Source organism: Myotis nattereri, assembly GCF_964212035.1.
Source record: "Myotis nattereri genome assembly, chromosome: 5".
Lineage (NCBI taxonomy): Eukaryota > Metazoa > Chordata > Mammalia > Chiroptera > Vespertilionidae > Myotis > Myotis nattereri.
This window is the reverse complement of record NC_138080.1, coordinates 26432317-26449660: the sequence shown is the minus strand read 5'-3', so window position 1 is coordinate 26449660 and position 17344 is coordinate 26432317. Positions and strand designations below refer to the sequence as shown.

At 50.8% G+C, this 17344-nt stretch overlaps 1 protein-coding gene across 1 annotated transcript in view; it reads right to left on the bottom strand.

The window, feature by feature from the left end:
• The window catches only part of OLFM2 (olfactomedin 2), a 68117-nt gene extending 66049 nt beyond the window's left edge, over positions 1-2068 (bottom strand). Inside the window, exon 1 of the mRNA XM_081092100.1 lies at positions 1977-2068. Within this exon, the coding sequence (XP_080948226.1) occupies positions 1977-2045 (69 nt within the window). The 5' untranslated portion in view covers positions 2046-2068. The remainder of the gene's footprint in view (positions 1-1976) is intronic.
• Positions 2069-17344: the final 15276 nt, after the last annotated feature.

Sequence of the window (17344 nt, the reverse complement as noted above, 5' to 3'; positions counted from 1 at the left end):
GCAGGGGCGGGGGGCACCAGGTGGTGGTTCCAAGGGTACTTCTTGGAAATCAAATTCAACTTCACTCCTGGTTCATTCTTTCCCAGCAAATTCTAAAGTATAAGCCTCTTTTGGTCTCTTGTCTCTTTCTCAGTTTACTCTACTTTTCTCTGGTTCACATACGGGGTATCCACTGAGCACCTACTATGCGCAGCCTGAGCTTGCTTCCTATCCCACCCAGTGTGTGGGTCCAAAGATGGGAGGACAGAGGAGTCCTTGAGGAAGGGGGCTCCACAGCCTCTCCCTGTGGCTTCAAAGTCCTATCTAGAGTCTGACCGTCCCTCCCAGTGCCCCTTTCAGGTTGGCGTCCAAGGGTCTGATTCCTTTCTTCTCTTGGCCAGGAAAGAGGATGTGCCAGGACTGGTTCCCTTGGAGCTTCTACCTAAACCCCCTCCTAGTGCCTGCACAGGTGCTGTCCACGCCACGGAGTGGATTATTTTACAAGAGGGTAAACATGTGGGCGCTGAAACCAGACTGCCTCTGGAATTCTAGCTCTGCCCCTCCCAAGTGTCCTGAGCTTGGGCAAGTGACTTAATTTCCTGTGCCTCAGTTTCTCCGTCTGTTAAATGAGGGTAACAATAGCATCCACCGGTGGAATGCTGGGAGGATTCAGTGACTTCATTCATGCTTGTGCTTGAAACGGTGCCCAGTACATAATAAGCACTTAATAAACGTTAGCTGTGATTATCAGTTGGTTTTTTCCAGTTCCAGCTTCCCTCTGAGTTCCTACAGATCTGCGAGCCCGGGGATGCTCCCACCCCCAAGATGGAGGAGGAAAGAGGTTTCCCAATGGCTGGAGAAAGCTTGGACCCCCACATTTAGCAAAATCCTCCAAGCCGGCCGAAGAGATGGAGCAACATGGAGAGGGAGACCTGCTTCTGTGAAAGCACAAATGGAGTGAGTGCTCGAGGCACCACCAGCACACACACATGCACACGAACACGCACACGCACACGCACACGCACACGCATGGGTGCACACATCTGCACACACCGCTAGGTACTAGCGTGCTTCTTCACACCCCCTTTCAAGCGATTTACTCAAAGGCACCAAACACGCACCGTCACCCCAAAGCTACACACCTGGTCACAGACATTTTGTAGGACACCCAGCCAGGTGGACAGAGTCACGGGGACACTGTCACACGCCGTCCTTTGCCCCCCGCTACAGCTGCCCACACTCCGCCAGGGTCAAGTCCTGCCTTGCTGCCACATCCCCACTCAGACACCCAGACCCCAGGCACAGCCGCACAGCCTCACATTGTCACACCAGACCCCAGGCACAGCCGCACAGCCTCACATTGTGACACCAGCCCCCAGGCACAGCCCCCCGCGGTCACGCAGACTCTTCCCCGCGCACAAACACCCCCCCCCGTCACACCCACTCGCGCACAGCTGGACCCACACCAGCACAGCCACACAAACTCTCAGGCACGCCCAGCCATGACACAAAGGCACACGTTTACCCCGCACCCATCAACACCCCTCACACATGTCCCCGTCACTCACTCACACGTGAGCCCCGCCCCCTTCCCCACCTTGGGGGGTGCAGGCGAAGAGTGGGGGGCCTCCGACGCTGGGCACCTCCAGCCACGATGGGGAGCAAAGGGTAAGCAACACCCCAAAGCCCCCTGAAGTCCCCCCCCCCAGCTCCAGCGAGATGGCGGGCGTGGTGGGCTCCGGGTCACCGAGGAGTCGAAACCCTAGAAGCTGGGGTCAGACTGTCCCCCAAAGCATCCCAGCTGGAAGCTGGGTCTGAAGCCCGACTCCTGTCCCCCAAAGCCAGCGTGCACCTTCCAGCCCCTCCCCGCGGCGCCCTCCGCCCCTCGCAGCCCCGGGGGCCTCGCGGAACCCCGAACCCCGCTCCTGAGGGAACCCCGGGAGCCGCCCTCCCCCCCGGGAGCCCCCCGCGCCCGCACCTGCCTGCCGGGCCCCTACCTGTCCGGCGAGGCCTGAGCACAGCAGCAGCAGCAGCAGCGGCGGCGGCGGCACCGTGAGCGGCCACATGACGCGCCCCCCGCCCGGCGCCCCGGCCCCCCGCCCACCCCCGTGGCGCCTCCGCGCGGGGACCGCCACCAGGCGCGACCCCGCCCGCGCGGCCGGGCGACCCTCGGCTGCCGCCTCCCCCGCCTCCCCGGCGGCCGAGTCCGCCCCGCCCCCGGCCCCTCGCTCGCTCCGAGTCTTTGTTACGGGCTCCGCCCCCAGCCCCGCCCCCAGCTGGTCTTTGGGCGCCGACCCAGGGGGTCTGGGGCCCGGGATGTGGGGGAGCCCGCTCCGGGGTCGGTAGCTCCAGACCAAACCCCGCGGCCCCCCAGGCCATTATGCAGGCGGGTCACGGAGATGGGGGAGGGGTTCCATCACGTGTTTGTCAATTTCGCCTCCCTGGACCTTTTCCACGTTGCAAATGGGGGCAGGAGGGGGACCAAGAGGCGCGGGGAGTAGGAGGAAGGCCTGAGAGCAAAGAAGAGAAATTGAGAGGCTCCCCCCTAAAGACCTCGAGAATCAAGAGAGAAACTGAGGCAAAGCCTGTGAAATTGGACATGGGGGGAGGGGTGTAGTCGATGCAGACTGGGGTGAGAAGCAAGACAGGTCGCCTGAGAGGACCAGAGGCCGATGGGGGAGCAGCAGGGTGGGCCTGGTGCCCAAAAGGGGCACCCTGTTTTCACTCCCCTCCCCCAAGTCCCACTCCCCAGGGCCCTGCCACTCAAAGTCTCCCCTCCCCTGCCACACCTGGGACAGTCTCTTACTCCCAGTTTCAAAGGCCCCAGAGGTGAGACCAACTCTTGAGAGAATCAAAATATTAAGGCTGCCTTCAGGCAAATGATTTGCATATGAAGAGCGTCCTGGCCCTGCCTCCAGCCTTTCTCTGCGTCTTCCCACCATCGGGTCTCCCCAGGCAACTCCCCCCCCCCCCCCCATCACCCCTCAGTGGCTTTTTTTAGGGGGCAGCAAGCAAATCAGGTTACAGAAGAATCAGCCATACTATGGGGCAGGCCTGGCATTTTATCGACCCTCCTGTGTGCCAGGCAGATCACACATTATGGATGGTTTTGTCAAAGCAAGGAGGAAGAGCTCGGTGTCCAGTAGAACCTGGGTTCAGCCCTGGTTCTGTCACTTCTTGGCCATGTGAGCTGAGGCAATGAGCATTCCTTCTCTCAGAAGACCTGCTTCCTCCTAGAATTGCTGAGAGACGTCTGTGAGCACCGAGCCAGCGCTCAGTCCCCGGGGGGCTTCACTACAATGAAGCTTGAGGCTGACGACACTGGCTATGGGACCAAGGACACCAAACAGAAGCTGAGCCAGGAAAGGCATCCCATCCATCCCTCTACCTCCTCTTTCCAAATCAGAGCTGGTCCTTTGCTGACTCCCCGGGCCAAGCCTGCAGTAGGCATGGGATGGGAGAGGGATGTTGGTTGGTCTAACCCTCAAGCTCTTGACCAAGAGTGGGCTGTGGTCAACATTGGTGCGGAAGGGCCCTGCTTGTCCCTCTCCTACAGGGTAATGGCCTTGTTCGTGCTGTGTTTCAAGACGGTGACAATGTCCTTCGTGGGCTCTGGTCACTGAGATGTTCATTGTCATGGTCAAACTATGGCCTGCGTTGTGTGGTTGGCATTGGTCAATATGCGCAATCAGGTGGTATATTCCCCACCTGATTTCTCTGTATCAAGGGAGATGGACCCTGAAAACCACATGTTCCAGGCCCTGGTCACCCCCTACAAACTATACTTCCCAGGCTCTGCTGCTTCTGGCTAGGCTCAGCCAGGGAGGCCTGAGGGAGGTTGGCAAGTGGGAAGAAGGAAGCCAGAATATAGCTCCCTCTCTCCCCACTTTGGGTGTCTCTAGAAGTAGCTGTTGTGTCTCCTCTGTGTTTTCAACCACACTGGACAGAATCCACCAGGGCTCAGCCCCTGGACTCTGGTGACCACCTCCTCTCTTTGCTGATGGCAGCTTACTAATCTAGAGTTAATTCATCTTCTACCATTTGCTCTCTTTTTTAAAAAATTATATTTTATTGATTTTTTACAGTGAGGAAGGGAGAAGGATAGAGAGTAAGAAACATTGATGAGAGAGAAGCATCAATCAGCTGCCTCCTGCACACCCCCCACTGGGGATGTGCCCGCAACCAAGGTACATGCCCTTGATCAGAATTGAGCCTGGGACCCTGCAGTCTGCAGGCCAATGCTCTATCCACTGAGCCAAACTGATCAGGGCCTCCCATTTGCTCTTAAAGTTTAACTGACACCTCTGTTTTAATCCACATATTAAATGTTTGCTATTGAACCACCTGAGGTGAGCTTTATCCCTCTGACTGAACACTGGCCAATACATTCAGTGCTGTGGTCGTGACCACAGTTATGGTCAGTGGCAAACTCAGTGTCCTGAGCATGCTGAGGTCAGTGTTCTGTTGAACTGTGATCTGGGCTGCCATCAGCATCCTGGTTCTACTGGAGCCAGCATTGTGGTTAATGTTGTGGTCTCCACTGGTCATTCCTGGTTGTGTTGCGGTCAGTGTGGTAATCGGTTTCTTGGGTATATTGTACTCAGAGTCGCAATCACTGTCCTGGTCAGGTTCTGACCTTGCTGTAGACCGTTACCTAGACATGCTATGGTCAAAATTATGATCAGGTCCTACTGTGGTCAAGGTCATACTCAGTGTCCTGGTTGTACTGTTGTCCACTTGAAAGTCAGTATCATGGTCAATGCTATAATGAGCATGGTGTCTACCTTCCTCTGGGATCAGTGTAGTGGACAGAACTGTAGACCATCACTGAAGAGAGATCAGCTTCTCTAGGACCTCATGCAGCAAAACTGATCGACCAGGTGGCTCAGGGTCTGGCACAAGGCAGAGTCTGCTCTCCGCCATATGCAGGAGGCCAGGTTGAGGGGCATTGGATCCCCACTAACTCTAACCACCTAGCGAATAGGTTTTCCTAATTGGTATTTGAGCAGTCATTCAGTCATTGCCTCTACTATCCTGTGACCCCTTCCTGTGTCCAACCAGAGGATGATATAGTCAAGGCCTTTATTTTCCCATATCCAGCATAGGGCCTGACCAGAGAAAAAATTACCAAGAATAATTTAATGGCCCTAGCCAGTTTGGTTCATTGGATAGAGCATCAGCCTGTGGACTGAAGGGTCCCAGGTTTGATTCCAGTCAAGGGCACATGCCTAGGTTTCAAGCTTGATCCCCAGTAGGGAGCGTGCAGGAGGCAGCCAATCAATGATTCTCTCTCATCATTGATGTTTCTATCTCTCTCCCTCTCTCTTCCTCTCTGAAATCAATAAAAAAATATTTTTTTAAAAAAGAATGTAATAAGTGAACAAATCTACAGCATGCATGTCTACACATGCCTTTGCTCTTGCTGATACCTCTCTACATATTAGTCAGGCTCCTTAGTAGCAAGTGGTAGAAAGGCAACTTGAACAATCTTAAACAAAAAAAGGCATCCATTAGCTGACATTAAAAAATTCAGGGGTAATGGAATTCAAGCATAGTTGGATCCAGGGGTTCTGTTACATCATCAGGATTTTGTCTCTCATTTCTTGTCTCTGATATTCTCCACAAGTGATTCCATTTTAGCGAAAGATGGCTCCCAGGAACATCTTCCAAGCTCCACAACTTCAACAAAAAGAGAGAACTTGCAAAGCAATGACTCTCATTGGTCCATCCCAAGTCATGTGCACATCCCTGAGCCAATCATGGGTTTGGAGCAATGTATTATATGGCTTGGCCAGACCTCCCTTGTAGATCATTTCCTGAATCCAGAGAGTGAAGTTAGCTTCATTCAACCTATACTGGATAGAAAATAAAGGCAAGTATGGGAAGTAGAAGCAGACATGGAAGTTTTGCCATTGAAAGGGAAAGAATGCTGTACAAGCAAAACCAAGAGATAGCAAGTGTTGAGGCAGCCACCCCCCCCAACCTCATAATGTGCAATCCTATACTACAGAGGTTGCAAAGCTAAAAACTGTTTTTGCAGACTTCCTTGCAGCCCCACATCTGCATGCCAATTAGGTTCTATAAAGTGGAAGCATGAGCCCAGCCAGCATGGCTCAATGGTTGAATGTCAACCTCGGAACCAGGAAGTCGTGGTTCAATTCCCTGGGGGTTCTGGCTCGATCCCCAGTAGGGGGCGTGCAGGAGGCAGCCGATCAATGATTCTCTCTCATCGTTGATGTTTCTATCCCTCTCCTCCCTTCCTCTCTGGAATCAATAAAAATATATACTAGTATATTTTTTAAAAGTGGAAGCGTGAGATGTGTGCGGGAGAAATGGGTGGAGGCGTCTTGCTTCTGCATTGCAGTGGCGTGTGGCAAACACATTGTGGAGACCATGGGTTTTCCTGCCGGAATGTTACTGTCTCCAGTCACCAGTGCCACCAGCTTTTATTGAGCGACAGTTGCAAGTGACAATGATGGTAATTTCCAATTCTCTAAATTGCAACTATCATCATGTATTGTGTTTTTTTAAATAGTTTTATTGAGATATAATTTACATACATACAATTCACCCTTTAAAGTAGTTCCATGCTTTTTGGTATATTATGGGATTAATTTTTAAGTTGTAGTAAAATATATATAACATAAAATTTGCCATTTTAATAATGTTGTAGTATACAACTCAGTGGTATTAATTACTTCTGCATTGTTGTGCAACCATCAATACTATTTCACCTCCCCAGATACTCCATAATTATTAAGCAATAATTAAGCAATAACTCCCCATTCCCCCCACCCACCCTGTAACTTCTAATCTGCATTCTGTCTTTTTGAATTTGCTTATTCTAGATATTTCATATAAGCAGACTCATACAACATTTGTCTTTTAATGTCTGGCTTCTTTTGCTTTGCATAATGTTTTTGAGGTTCACCCATGTTGTCAGAATTTTCTTCCTTTTTATGGCTGAACTAGAGGCTCAGTGCACAAAATTCGTGCATGGGGTGGGGGGGTATCCATCAGCCCGGCCTGCACCCTCTCGAAATCTGGGACTGCTGACTCCTAACCACTCACCTGCCTGCCTGCCTGATCACCCCTAACCACCTCTGCCTCGGCACCCACACCCGGGACCCAGGTTTCCCTCCTCCAGCCGGCTGCAGGCACCCGGGACCCCGGTGGCTTTGCCCGGGCCCCGGCTTTGTCAGGAAGGACTTCCGGAATGACATCTGGTCTATCAAGTCTAATTAGCATATTACCCTTTTATTAATATAGATAATATTTCACTGTATGGATGGGCTACATTTTGTTTATCCATGATGGTGTATTCTTGAAGTCAGTGGTTCCCAGAGGGTGATTCCCCACCTTCCTGTAGATAACAGAGGCAGGAGGTCCTGGGGGGTCAATTCAGAAGTGATGTTCTATAGCCAGTCATCCTAAAGGCTTAGCCCAGAATCCCGTTGGCCAGCCTTTCTGCAGTTTTGTAAGCACCCAGTTCCCTGGTTTGGGTCTTTGTTTCCTATAGTGAAACCCTGATTGACATGTGCTTGGAATGTTCATTCCGTGACCTGTCTGGAGAGGACCCCATCACTCACGAAGCCCAAATACTCCGGGCTGTGTGTGACCTACTCTGCACTGCACCCCTTTAATGAGAACCATCCCCACTCATCAGACTCCCACTAAGAACCCCACACCAGGCTAAGTCCTCTCCATGCGTTATTTCCTTGAATTCTTAAGATGACCCTGTAAGGGAGGACTTATTATCTCCAATTTAAGAACAGAAAGTTCAAACCTCGGAGAGGTTAGGTAACTTGACCAAAGCCACCATAAAACAGCAGATAGGGGATTCAAACCCAGTTCTGTCAGACTCAAAGCCAACTATTGACCTCTACAGTATTATATTGGGTTGTTTGTTGTGCATTCTTCCTTTTCCACCAAATCCACGTAGGCCACTGAGGGTCAGTCCTGCTGGGGACCCCTGGGAGAGACAGTAGAACCCATGCCTCAGAGTTGTCCCTGGGTGTTTGTTCTCCAGGGCCCGTGGTTATTGGAGGAGGGCTATGTCCAGGGGCGTCAGCTCCTCGGCATTTCTGGCCTGGCCGGCATGTGAGCTGAGGCAGCCCCGAGGCTGGACAAACAGTGCACAGAACATGTGAGGGCTGAAGGGATACAGGCAGGGCACCAACATCATCTGGCTGGGGCCCATTGCTCAGATGGAAAAATTGAGGTTCAGAGAACTTAAGATGCTTGACTAAGGCCGCAAAGAGGATGTACAGCAGAGCTAAGACCATGATTGAGTTCATGTCTGACCACAGATGTGAGGCTCTTTATGCTGTGTTTGCAAGGGAACACCCTCTAGTGCTCACGAGGCATCGAGGAGGCCTGGCCCTGCCCAGGTGAGCTGAGCATCATCTTCACCCCTCCAGGCCCAGGCCTCCCAATCCCCCTTCCTTGTGCTCACACAGAATAGAGCACAGCCCCTTTCGAGTCCAGAAGGCTCCTGAGGGAAGCCTGAGTTTAACCTCAACTCTTGGAGTTCCCCATGTACCGTCCCCACCATTCAGCCCCGTTTTTTCCTACTCATGGGCATTTCTCACTGTGGAACTCCTGCCACTCTGAGACTTCCTTACCTCCAGTCACCACAGACACACACACACACACACACACACACACACACACACAGGCGTGCTGAATGAGCCAGCTGCGGGGGTGGGAACTTATCCCCAGTTGCCCAGGCAAACTGTGAACTGCCGCTCAAACATGCAACATGGGCACACTGTCACCCAGGGACACACACCTGGGCACATGGTCCAGGCACATCACACCCACCCAGCACAAGCACACACAACAAACAGCCAGATACACATTCCGGGCACAGGGGCCCACAGAAGCATACACCCACCATCAGATGGTGGAAGAATATCAGAGGTGAACCAGCCACACTTACCCAGCACTCACAAATACAGCGACCCATCACACACACAGACTCCCCCAACAAAAAATACACACACCTCGTGATTCAGGCACACAGCCCACATGCAGAGATCCCAAGTATAGACATGTAGACCCCACACCAACTCACACATAACCCACAACCTAGTCACACAAACAACATGCAATATAAACACACAGTTCACATACATAGAGAGTCATAAAACAGACATACAGTTAACACATGCACAGACCCATAGATGTCACACAAAACAGGCAGGCAGTTCATATGCAAACATACATACAACATAAGCACATAGTTCATACAAAACACACCCGTACACCAACAATTCAAACACAATCACACACATAAACACAGCACAGACAGTTCACACACACACACACACACAGACCCACAGAAACCCATGACATGACACACCCTCTGACATGTGTATCCAGGCCAGGGCAGCGTGGGAATGAGGCTGTGAGAAGGGGCGAGGTGACCAGGATGACTCAGGGGGCCTCTCTGGGGGAGGAGGAGGGGGAGGAAGGAGGGGGGCTGGGCAGGCATCCAGCACATGTGATTCCCATTACAGGCTTGGGAATTGAGGGATGAGCTGGCTGGACAAGGAGACCCAGCATTGCTTCCCAGCCCTGCCAAACCAGGAAGGAACAAGGCCCCAGTCCAGGGTTACAGGGCCGGAACTTGGCTCAGAACCAGAGTAGCTCCTACCAGGAGTGGCCTACCCTTAGGCAGGCCTGATGGGCTCACTCATTTCAACCTCTGCAACAGCCCTAGGAAGGGTTTTACAGGAAAGAAAAGTGAGCTCAGAGAGGTTAAGCCACTTGCCTGAGGTCACACAGCAGGAAGTGATGGACTGGGAAGGGAGCCCAGGTCTCGGTACAGTCCTGCCCCAGCCAGGAGGTAGATAGAAGGATTCCTCCGTTCATCCACGAACACAGACCAGGTGCTCCTTCCAGGCCCAGCCTGCACACAATTTGTGGCTATGAACAGGGCAGCCTCTATCGTTAAGTAGGTGAAAGTTAGGAGTGTGGCTTGGCAGCTGGCTCAGCATCATCCTGTGCATCCAAAGGTTGCCGGTTCTGTTCTGGTCAAGGCACATACCTGGGTTGCAGGTTCAATCCCCAGTCAGGGCACGTACAGAAGGCAATCGATCAATGTTTCTCTCTCTCTCTCTCTCTCTCTCTCTCTCTCTCTCTCTCTCTCCCTTAGAGTGTCTCAGGTGAGGATTTAAAAAAAGAAAAAGCAAGTTAAGATTGTGGTGCATGCACAGATGGGCAGAGTTCTCTGAGCGTGATTGGGGGCCCTGACCTAGCTTGGGGGGTCCAGGGTCAGGGGATGACGCTGCAGCTGAAACCTGAGGGAGGAGTAAGAGCCAGCAGGCCATGGTGGACAGAGAGAAGAGCAGATGCAAAGCTCGGCGGCCCACAGGTGCAGGAGGCGAGGTCTCCTCGCAAGGAGGTATGGTGACAATGAGGCCAGAGCTGCCAGATGGACGGACTGGACTTTATCTGGGGGCCAAAAGGGAACTTCAGGAGAGTGACGAGAGGAAAAGGACATGGTGACGTTTGGGCAAAGCGTGAACATCCTACTCAGGACGAAACCCTGACTTTCCATTCTTCGGCGTTATACGCCCCAGAGACATTCATCCTGTGCACAGACAAGCCAGGATGTGTGAACAGGAGCAAAGTGGGAAACAGCTAAAAGGTCATGAGGAGGAGAAGAATAACTATGCTGAAGCAAGCATTTATTTTTTTAAATATCTTTTTATTGATTTCAGAGAGGAAGGGAGAGGAAGAGAGAGATAGAAACATCAATGATGAAAGAGAATCATTGATCGGTTGTCTCCTGCATGTCCCTCACTAGGGATCGAGCCCACAACCCGGGCACGTGCCCTTGACCAGAATTGAACCCAGGACCCTTCAGTCCACAGGCCAACGTTCTATCCACTGAGCCAAACCAGCTAAGGGCTGAAGCAAGCATTTAAAAAGCAATTAAAAAGACAGGACTAGAAATACTTGTGTCTACTAGTACATAGGTAAGATACAAAAAAAAGAAAAACCCAATTGAATAACAAAGCAAGTTGCAAAAGAAAATGTTCAATACTGTACAGTTATAATTTAAAAACTTGCCAAATGATGTGTGTGTCATCCATGGATACAGCCTGATTTGCCGGAAACATGGAGAAACCCTCTGAGCAGAAGCTCCCAGGGGAAGGGGAAACAGGGAGTTAGTGTTAATGGGGACAAAGTTTCAGTTTGGGAAGATGAGAAAGTGCTGGCGGCGGGTGGTGGGTGGTGGGGATTGTGACACAATAGTGTGAATGTACTTAATGACACGGAACTGGACACAAAAATGGCTAAGTGGTAACTTTTATCTTACGTGTATTTTACCACAATTTAAAATGTTTAAAAAATTCTCCACACTCATCTCTCCACCCTTGGTGGGGAAAGGAGGGGAACGGAAAGGAGAGGCATGCAATGGCAGAAATGAACGTAGGAGGCGGCAACTATGTGTGTGACGCTTTATTTCTGAGGTTGGGTGGTGCACACACAGTGTTCATTGTAAAGTTCCCCCGTGTGTGTCTTCTAGAATAACAGCAACACCTTGCAGCATTTACCACACGGCAGGCATGGTTCTAAGTGTTAGAGCTAATTTAACCCTCACACAGCCTGATGCTACCGGTGCTATGATTCGCCCCACTTTACAGCTGTGACGACTGCGGCTCAGAGGGTTGAAGGTCACACCTGTGATAGTGGAGGGTTAAGACTTGGACCAAGTGCCAGAGGCGTGGATGCATGGAACAGAATGACAGATCTCAGAGGGAAGGAGGGTGGAGGGACAGAGAAGTGGTCAACCACAGAACATACAGGCAGATAGGCATAGCCCATGGACACAGACAATAGAATGGAGAAGACTTGGCGGGAGGCAGGGGCTGGGTGGAGGAGGGCAAAAGGGGGAAGTGGGGGGCATCTGTAATACTGTCAACAACAAATTTTTTAAAAATATATATTTTATTGATTTTTTTACAGAGAGGAAGGGAGAGAGATAGAGAGTTAGAAACATCAATGAGAGAGAGACATTGATCAGCTGCCTCCTGCACACCTCCTACTGGGGATGTGCCCGAAACCCAGGTACATGCCCTTGACCAGAATCGAACCTGGGACCCTTCAGTCTGCAGGCCGATACTCTATCCACTGAGCCAAACCGGTTAGGGCAACAATAAATTTTTTAAAAAACTTGGCTCAGCCCTAACCGGTTTGGCTCAGTGGATAGAGCGTCAGCCTGCGGACTGAAAGGTCCCAGGTTCGATTCTGGTCAAGGGCATGTACCTTGGTTGCGGGCACATCCCCAGTAGGAGGTGTGCAGGAGGCAGCTGATCGATGTTTCTCTCTCATCAATGTTTCTAACTCTCTATCCCTCTCCCTTCCTCTCTGTAAAAAATCAATAAAATATATTAAAAAAATAAAATAAAAACTTGGCTCAGCTGGTGTTGCTCAGTGGTTGAGCATTGACCTATGACCTAGGAGGTCATGGTTGATTCCAGGTCAGGGCACAGGCCCTGGTTGTGGGCTCAATCCCCAGTAGGGGGCGTGCAGGAGGCAGCCGATTGATGATTCTCACCATTGATGTTTCTATCTCTCCTTCTCCCTTCCTCTCTCTGAAATAAATAAAAATAAAACTTGGACCAAGTGGCTTAGCTCCGATCACTACATCACACTGCCTCCATCGCCTTCCATATCTCATCCATCGGTGTTGTCCCACTAGGAATGTATCTGAGAAGAGCTCGGGTCTTTGGAGGGGGCATGAAAAGGGGCGTGAGGAATTTTCTGGGGTGCTGGAAGCAGTCTACCTCTCGCTTAGGGCGTGCAGACAATTGTCAAAAGTCAGCCAACAGAGCACTTGAGATCAGTGTGTTTTATCATATATTGTGTGCCTCAGTGAAAGCAATTTTTACAAAAAGAAATATGCCCGATTGAGCAATCCCCCTTCCAGGAAGACATATCCAAAAGAATTGAAAGCAGGGTCAAAGCAGCATTACTCACAGTAGCCAAGAACTGGCAGCAACCCGCGTGCCCATCGATGGGTGAGATAAACCAGTGTGGTCGGTCTGTGGGAGGGAGAGTATTCAGCCTTAAAGGGAGGGAGATTCTGACACCAGCTACAAAGTGGGTGCCCCTTGAGGACAGTGTGCTGCGTGAACTAAGCCAGTCACAAAAAGACAAATCCTGTATAATTCTGTTTATAGGAGGCCCCCAAAGTCAAATCCACAGAAACAGAAAGTAGAATGGTGAGTGCCTGGAGCTGGAGGAGAGGGGGTGGAGGGGGAGTTACTGTTTCACGGGGACAGAGGCTCAGTTTTGCAAGATAAAAAAGTTCTAGAGAGCTGTTGAATAGCAATATGAAAACCTACCACCACTGAACTGAACACTTAACAACAGTTAAGATGGCAAACGTTATGTTATATGTGGGGTTTTTTTTACCACAAAAATTAAATAAATAAGAAATAGACCAAGCGGGGAGGGGCGGGGGGGGGGCGGTGTATAAAGGAGGAGAGAGCAGCACCGAGGCAGAATAGGGCAGCCTCACGGTCAGTGTGGTCTCTGGTCGGCTCAGCTTCCCCTGCCTCCACTGTCACCTGCAAGGCTCAGGCCCAACCTCTCAAAAGGAAGCTCTGGTGTAGGGGCCACTCAGGACACCAGGCCAGGCACCTGCCCTGGTGGGGACAGGGCCCTGGTGAAGCTACATGGCCCGTGCCTGCGCGTGGCTGTGCGAGACGTCACTGGCTCCCTCCCTCCCTCTGAAGGAGCCGCTGCTTCAAGGATGCCTCCCTGGAGGAGGCTTTCGGCCTGCCTCACTGCCTTCTTTTTCCCCACGGTGCCACCCGACGTCTCCTATCTGTATTTGCGTACTGCCTATCAGCCCCACTGGGGTGTCCATTTCACCAGGACAGGCATCTTTGTTTTGTTCACTGCTGGATCCCCTGAGCCTAGAACAGCCCCTGGCACATAGTAGGTGCCCAGTAAATCTTTGTTGAATGAACGACTGAATGAACGTGTGGAGACGGGGCGGGGATCTCGGAGGTGGTCATGACGGAGTTTCCCTGGGTCTGTAGCTTATGTGTTGGTGGACGTCTCTGTGCAGGGCTGCGTCCCTCTGCGTTCCTAGCGTGTCTCTGTGTGTGACAACGGGCGTCTCCCTGCAGGTGTGGCTCCATCTCTGGGTGCGAGTTTGTGAACACAGTTGTTTGTGTGTATGTGTATGAGAGGGCTCTGGATGTGTGTCCAGGCACAAATGGGTGTGTGCCGCTGTGTGTGTGGCCTGCTATTTGTGTCAACGTGTCTGATCTGGCTGAGGGTGTAGGGGTGTGTATAACAGGGCCTGCCCCCTGGGAGGCTGCCTGTGGGTCCTGGATGTGGCCTGCAGCTGTGGCAGGGGAGGGGGGGAAGTGAGGGATGAGATGAGGGTCTGATTCCCTGGGCTCTTGGTCTGTGTGTATATATGTAAAATCTGCTACTCCACCCCCACCTCCCCAACCATGTCTGTATAAAGCTGAAGATGCCTCCAAACTGGCTGCCTCACCCAGCTCCGTGCTCGGAACAAGGGGGTGTAATTGCTCTGGAAGTGATTAATTGTGGCTGCTGAATATGCAAATCAGCTGGGGGCTTTCCCAGCAGCGCAGGGTGCTGGCATGGCTGCTGAGTAAGTACACAGAGCTGAGGGAGCTGAGCCTGGGAGGTTCAGAAGTCCCTCCTTACACCTTTGTCAATTACCCTTTAATGTAGCAGCACCGGCTTTCTTAGTTCTTTAACGAGCTTTTAGCTAATTAAAGAGTTCTTATTACACTATTAATTGTTCCTCCCTCCAAAATACCTGCACCAGGGTGAGATTGGAATTATCAAAGCTAATGCCAGCTGATCTGTATTCAAACCCTGGGCGGTGTATTGGATGTATATTAATATATATAAATACTAGAGGCTGGTGCACGAAATTCGTGCACTTGGGGCAAGGGGAGTTCCTCAGCCTGGCCTGTGCCCTCTCACAGTGCGGGAGCCCCTGATTGATCTCCCCAAAGAGGTAGGCCCTGCCCACCCATCCAGGGCTCCTCAATGGATTGCCCCAAAGAGGTAGGCTGGAGCCAGGGGATCCCAGCCTGGGGACCCCTGGCCTCACCGCGTGGAGGCAGAGCCTCCAGGACCTGCCTCTGCGGCTCCACATGGAGCTGCTGGGACCCCCGGCCTCGCCACGTGGAAGCGGCTCAGCCTCTGCGGCTCTGCGCACACACAGCCCTGCCCACCCATGCACACCCGCTGTGCATGCAGCCTCCTGGTGATAGATTGTTATGGTGTGAGGGCATCACAGCGTGAGGGTGTGACGACCACATAGACTTTTATTAGTATAGATATGTATTTTTCATCCTCACCTGAGGATATGTTTATTGATATTACTTTAGAGAGAGAGAAAGAGAGAGAGAGAAACATGGACCCATACACACCCTGACGAACTAGGGATGTATTCTGACCAGAAATCAAATGCAACCTTTTGATGTACGGGACAACGCTCTAACCAACTGACCACCTGGCCAGGGCAGATGTCATTTTGTAAATGATAGGAAAAAATTCTATCAAAAGCGATGACAGGGGTTTTTTTTAGCAAAATTTCTCCACCTCTTTGTTCTTCAGTTTTCTCATCTGCAAAATGGGGATAGTAATAGCAACTTCCATTAAAGTTGCGAAGAGGAACAAATACATTCATCCAGGGAAAACATTTGATGAACAGTGTTTGGCATGTACATGCTCAGTCATTAGCATTATCATTATCATTATTAACAATGTCAGTTGAACTAATCATGGATCATGTGTGCGTGAGGATATGGTCTATAAGAAGGGTTGAGTGAATGGTTCTTCTTAAGAAAGTGAGATAAATTTGATCTGAGTGTAGACAGCCTTAGAGGAAGGGGATGAGGAGGGTAGGCAGGGAGAGATGTCAGGGAGGGAGAGATGAGAGAGGGCAGCAGAAGGGCAGGAAATCCAGACCTGGGGAGAGCACACGTCCAGTGGCAAATTCACAATGGTGGGCAGTTTTGAGGATAAGGATATTCCATATTAAATTTTACCTTGTTGATTGTCCTGCAATGATTCCTCCTGGTTCACACCCATGTTCACATGCTGACCTTCAGTAAATGTTAGATGCATTCACTGTATTAGGATAATTAATGTTAGCTGCTATAACAAGCAACCCTTAAAAATCTCAAAGGCTTAGCTCTGGCCGGTGTGGCTCAGTTGGTTAATGCATCTTCCCTTGTACCAAAAGGGTCTTGGGTTCAATTCCTGGTCAGGGCACATATCCAGTTGTCAGGTTTGATCCTGGTTGGGGCGTACAATCGATGTTTCTCTCTCACATAGATGTTTCTCTTTTTCTCCTTCTCCCTTCCTCTCCAGAATCAATGAAAAACATATCCTCGGGTGAGGATTAAAAAAATAATAATATTATCAAGGACTTAAAGCAAGTTATTTCTTGGTCATATCTGATGGAGGTCTCCTTGGTAGCATTCCTCCAAGCAGTAACTCAGGGAACCAGGCCCCTTTTTAGTTTTGTATCTGATACCTCCATCCTACATATGGGATCTCCAAAGTCACCATGGAGTCACCATGGAATGGGGAGAAGATCATGGAGGACTACGGAGAACTATGTAGGACAGGGGTCCTCAAACTACGGCCTGCGGGCCACATGCAAATACAAATATTGTATTTGTTCTCGTTTTGGTTTTTTACTTCAAAATAAGATATGTGCAGTATGCATAGGAATTTGCTCATAGTTTTTTTTTTAAAACTATAGTCCGGCCCTCCAACGGTCTGAGGGACAGTGAACTGGCCCTCTGTTTAAAAAGTTTGAGGACCTCTGATGTAAGAGGTTTTATGACTACCCACACCCACATTAGCCCAGACTCAGTCACACAGCCCAAATCTAACTGCAAGGGAAGCTGGGAGATGTGTCCTCAGGTGTGCCCAGGAAGAGGAAATAGCTCACAGCATCGGTGTTGCCATATACATTCTTGAGGTAAAGAGATAAAGATGTTGGGAGAGAAACTGAAGGAAAGCAGGTCCAGGTCTACATTTGGGTTCATAGAAGAAAACACAGGGTGAGGAAATCAGCAAAAGCAACAAATCAGGAGAAACAGCATCCCTTCCAGACCCCTCATTGGTATTTGAGGGTTTCTGGGTTCTTCAATGTGTGTGGAGTACTTCCTCAAGACCCCTTAAGACTCTACATGACTCTGCCCTCACATCCTTCATGCCTCCGCTCAAACGTCACCTCCTCAATGAAGCCTCTCTAACTGCCCACCCCATCACTATCTAGCCATGCAACCTGTTTGATTTTCCTTCACCACCACCACTACTTGAAATCACATCCTAT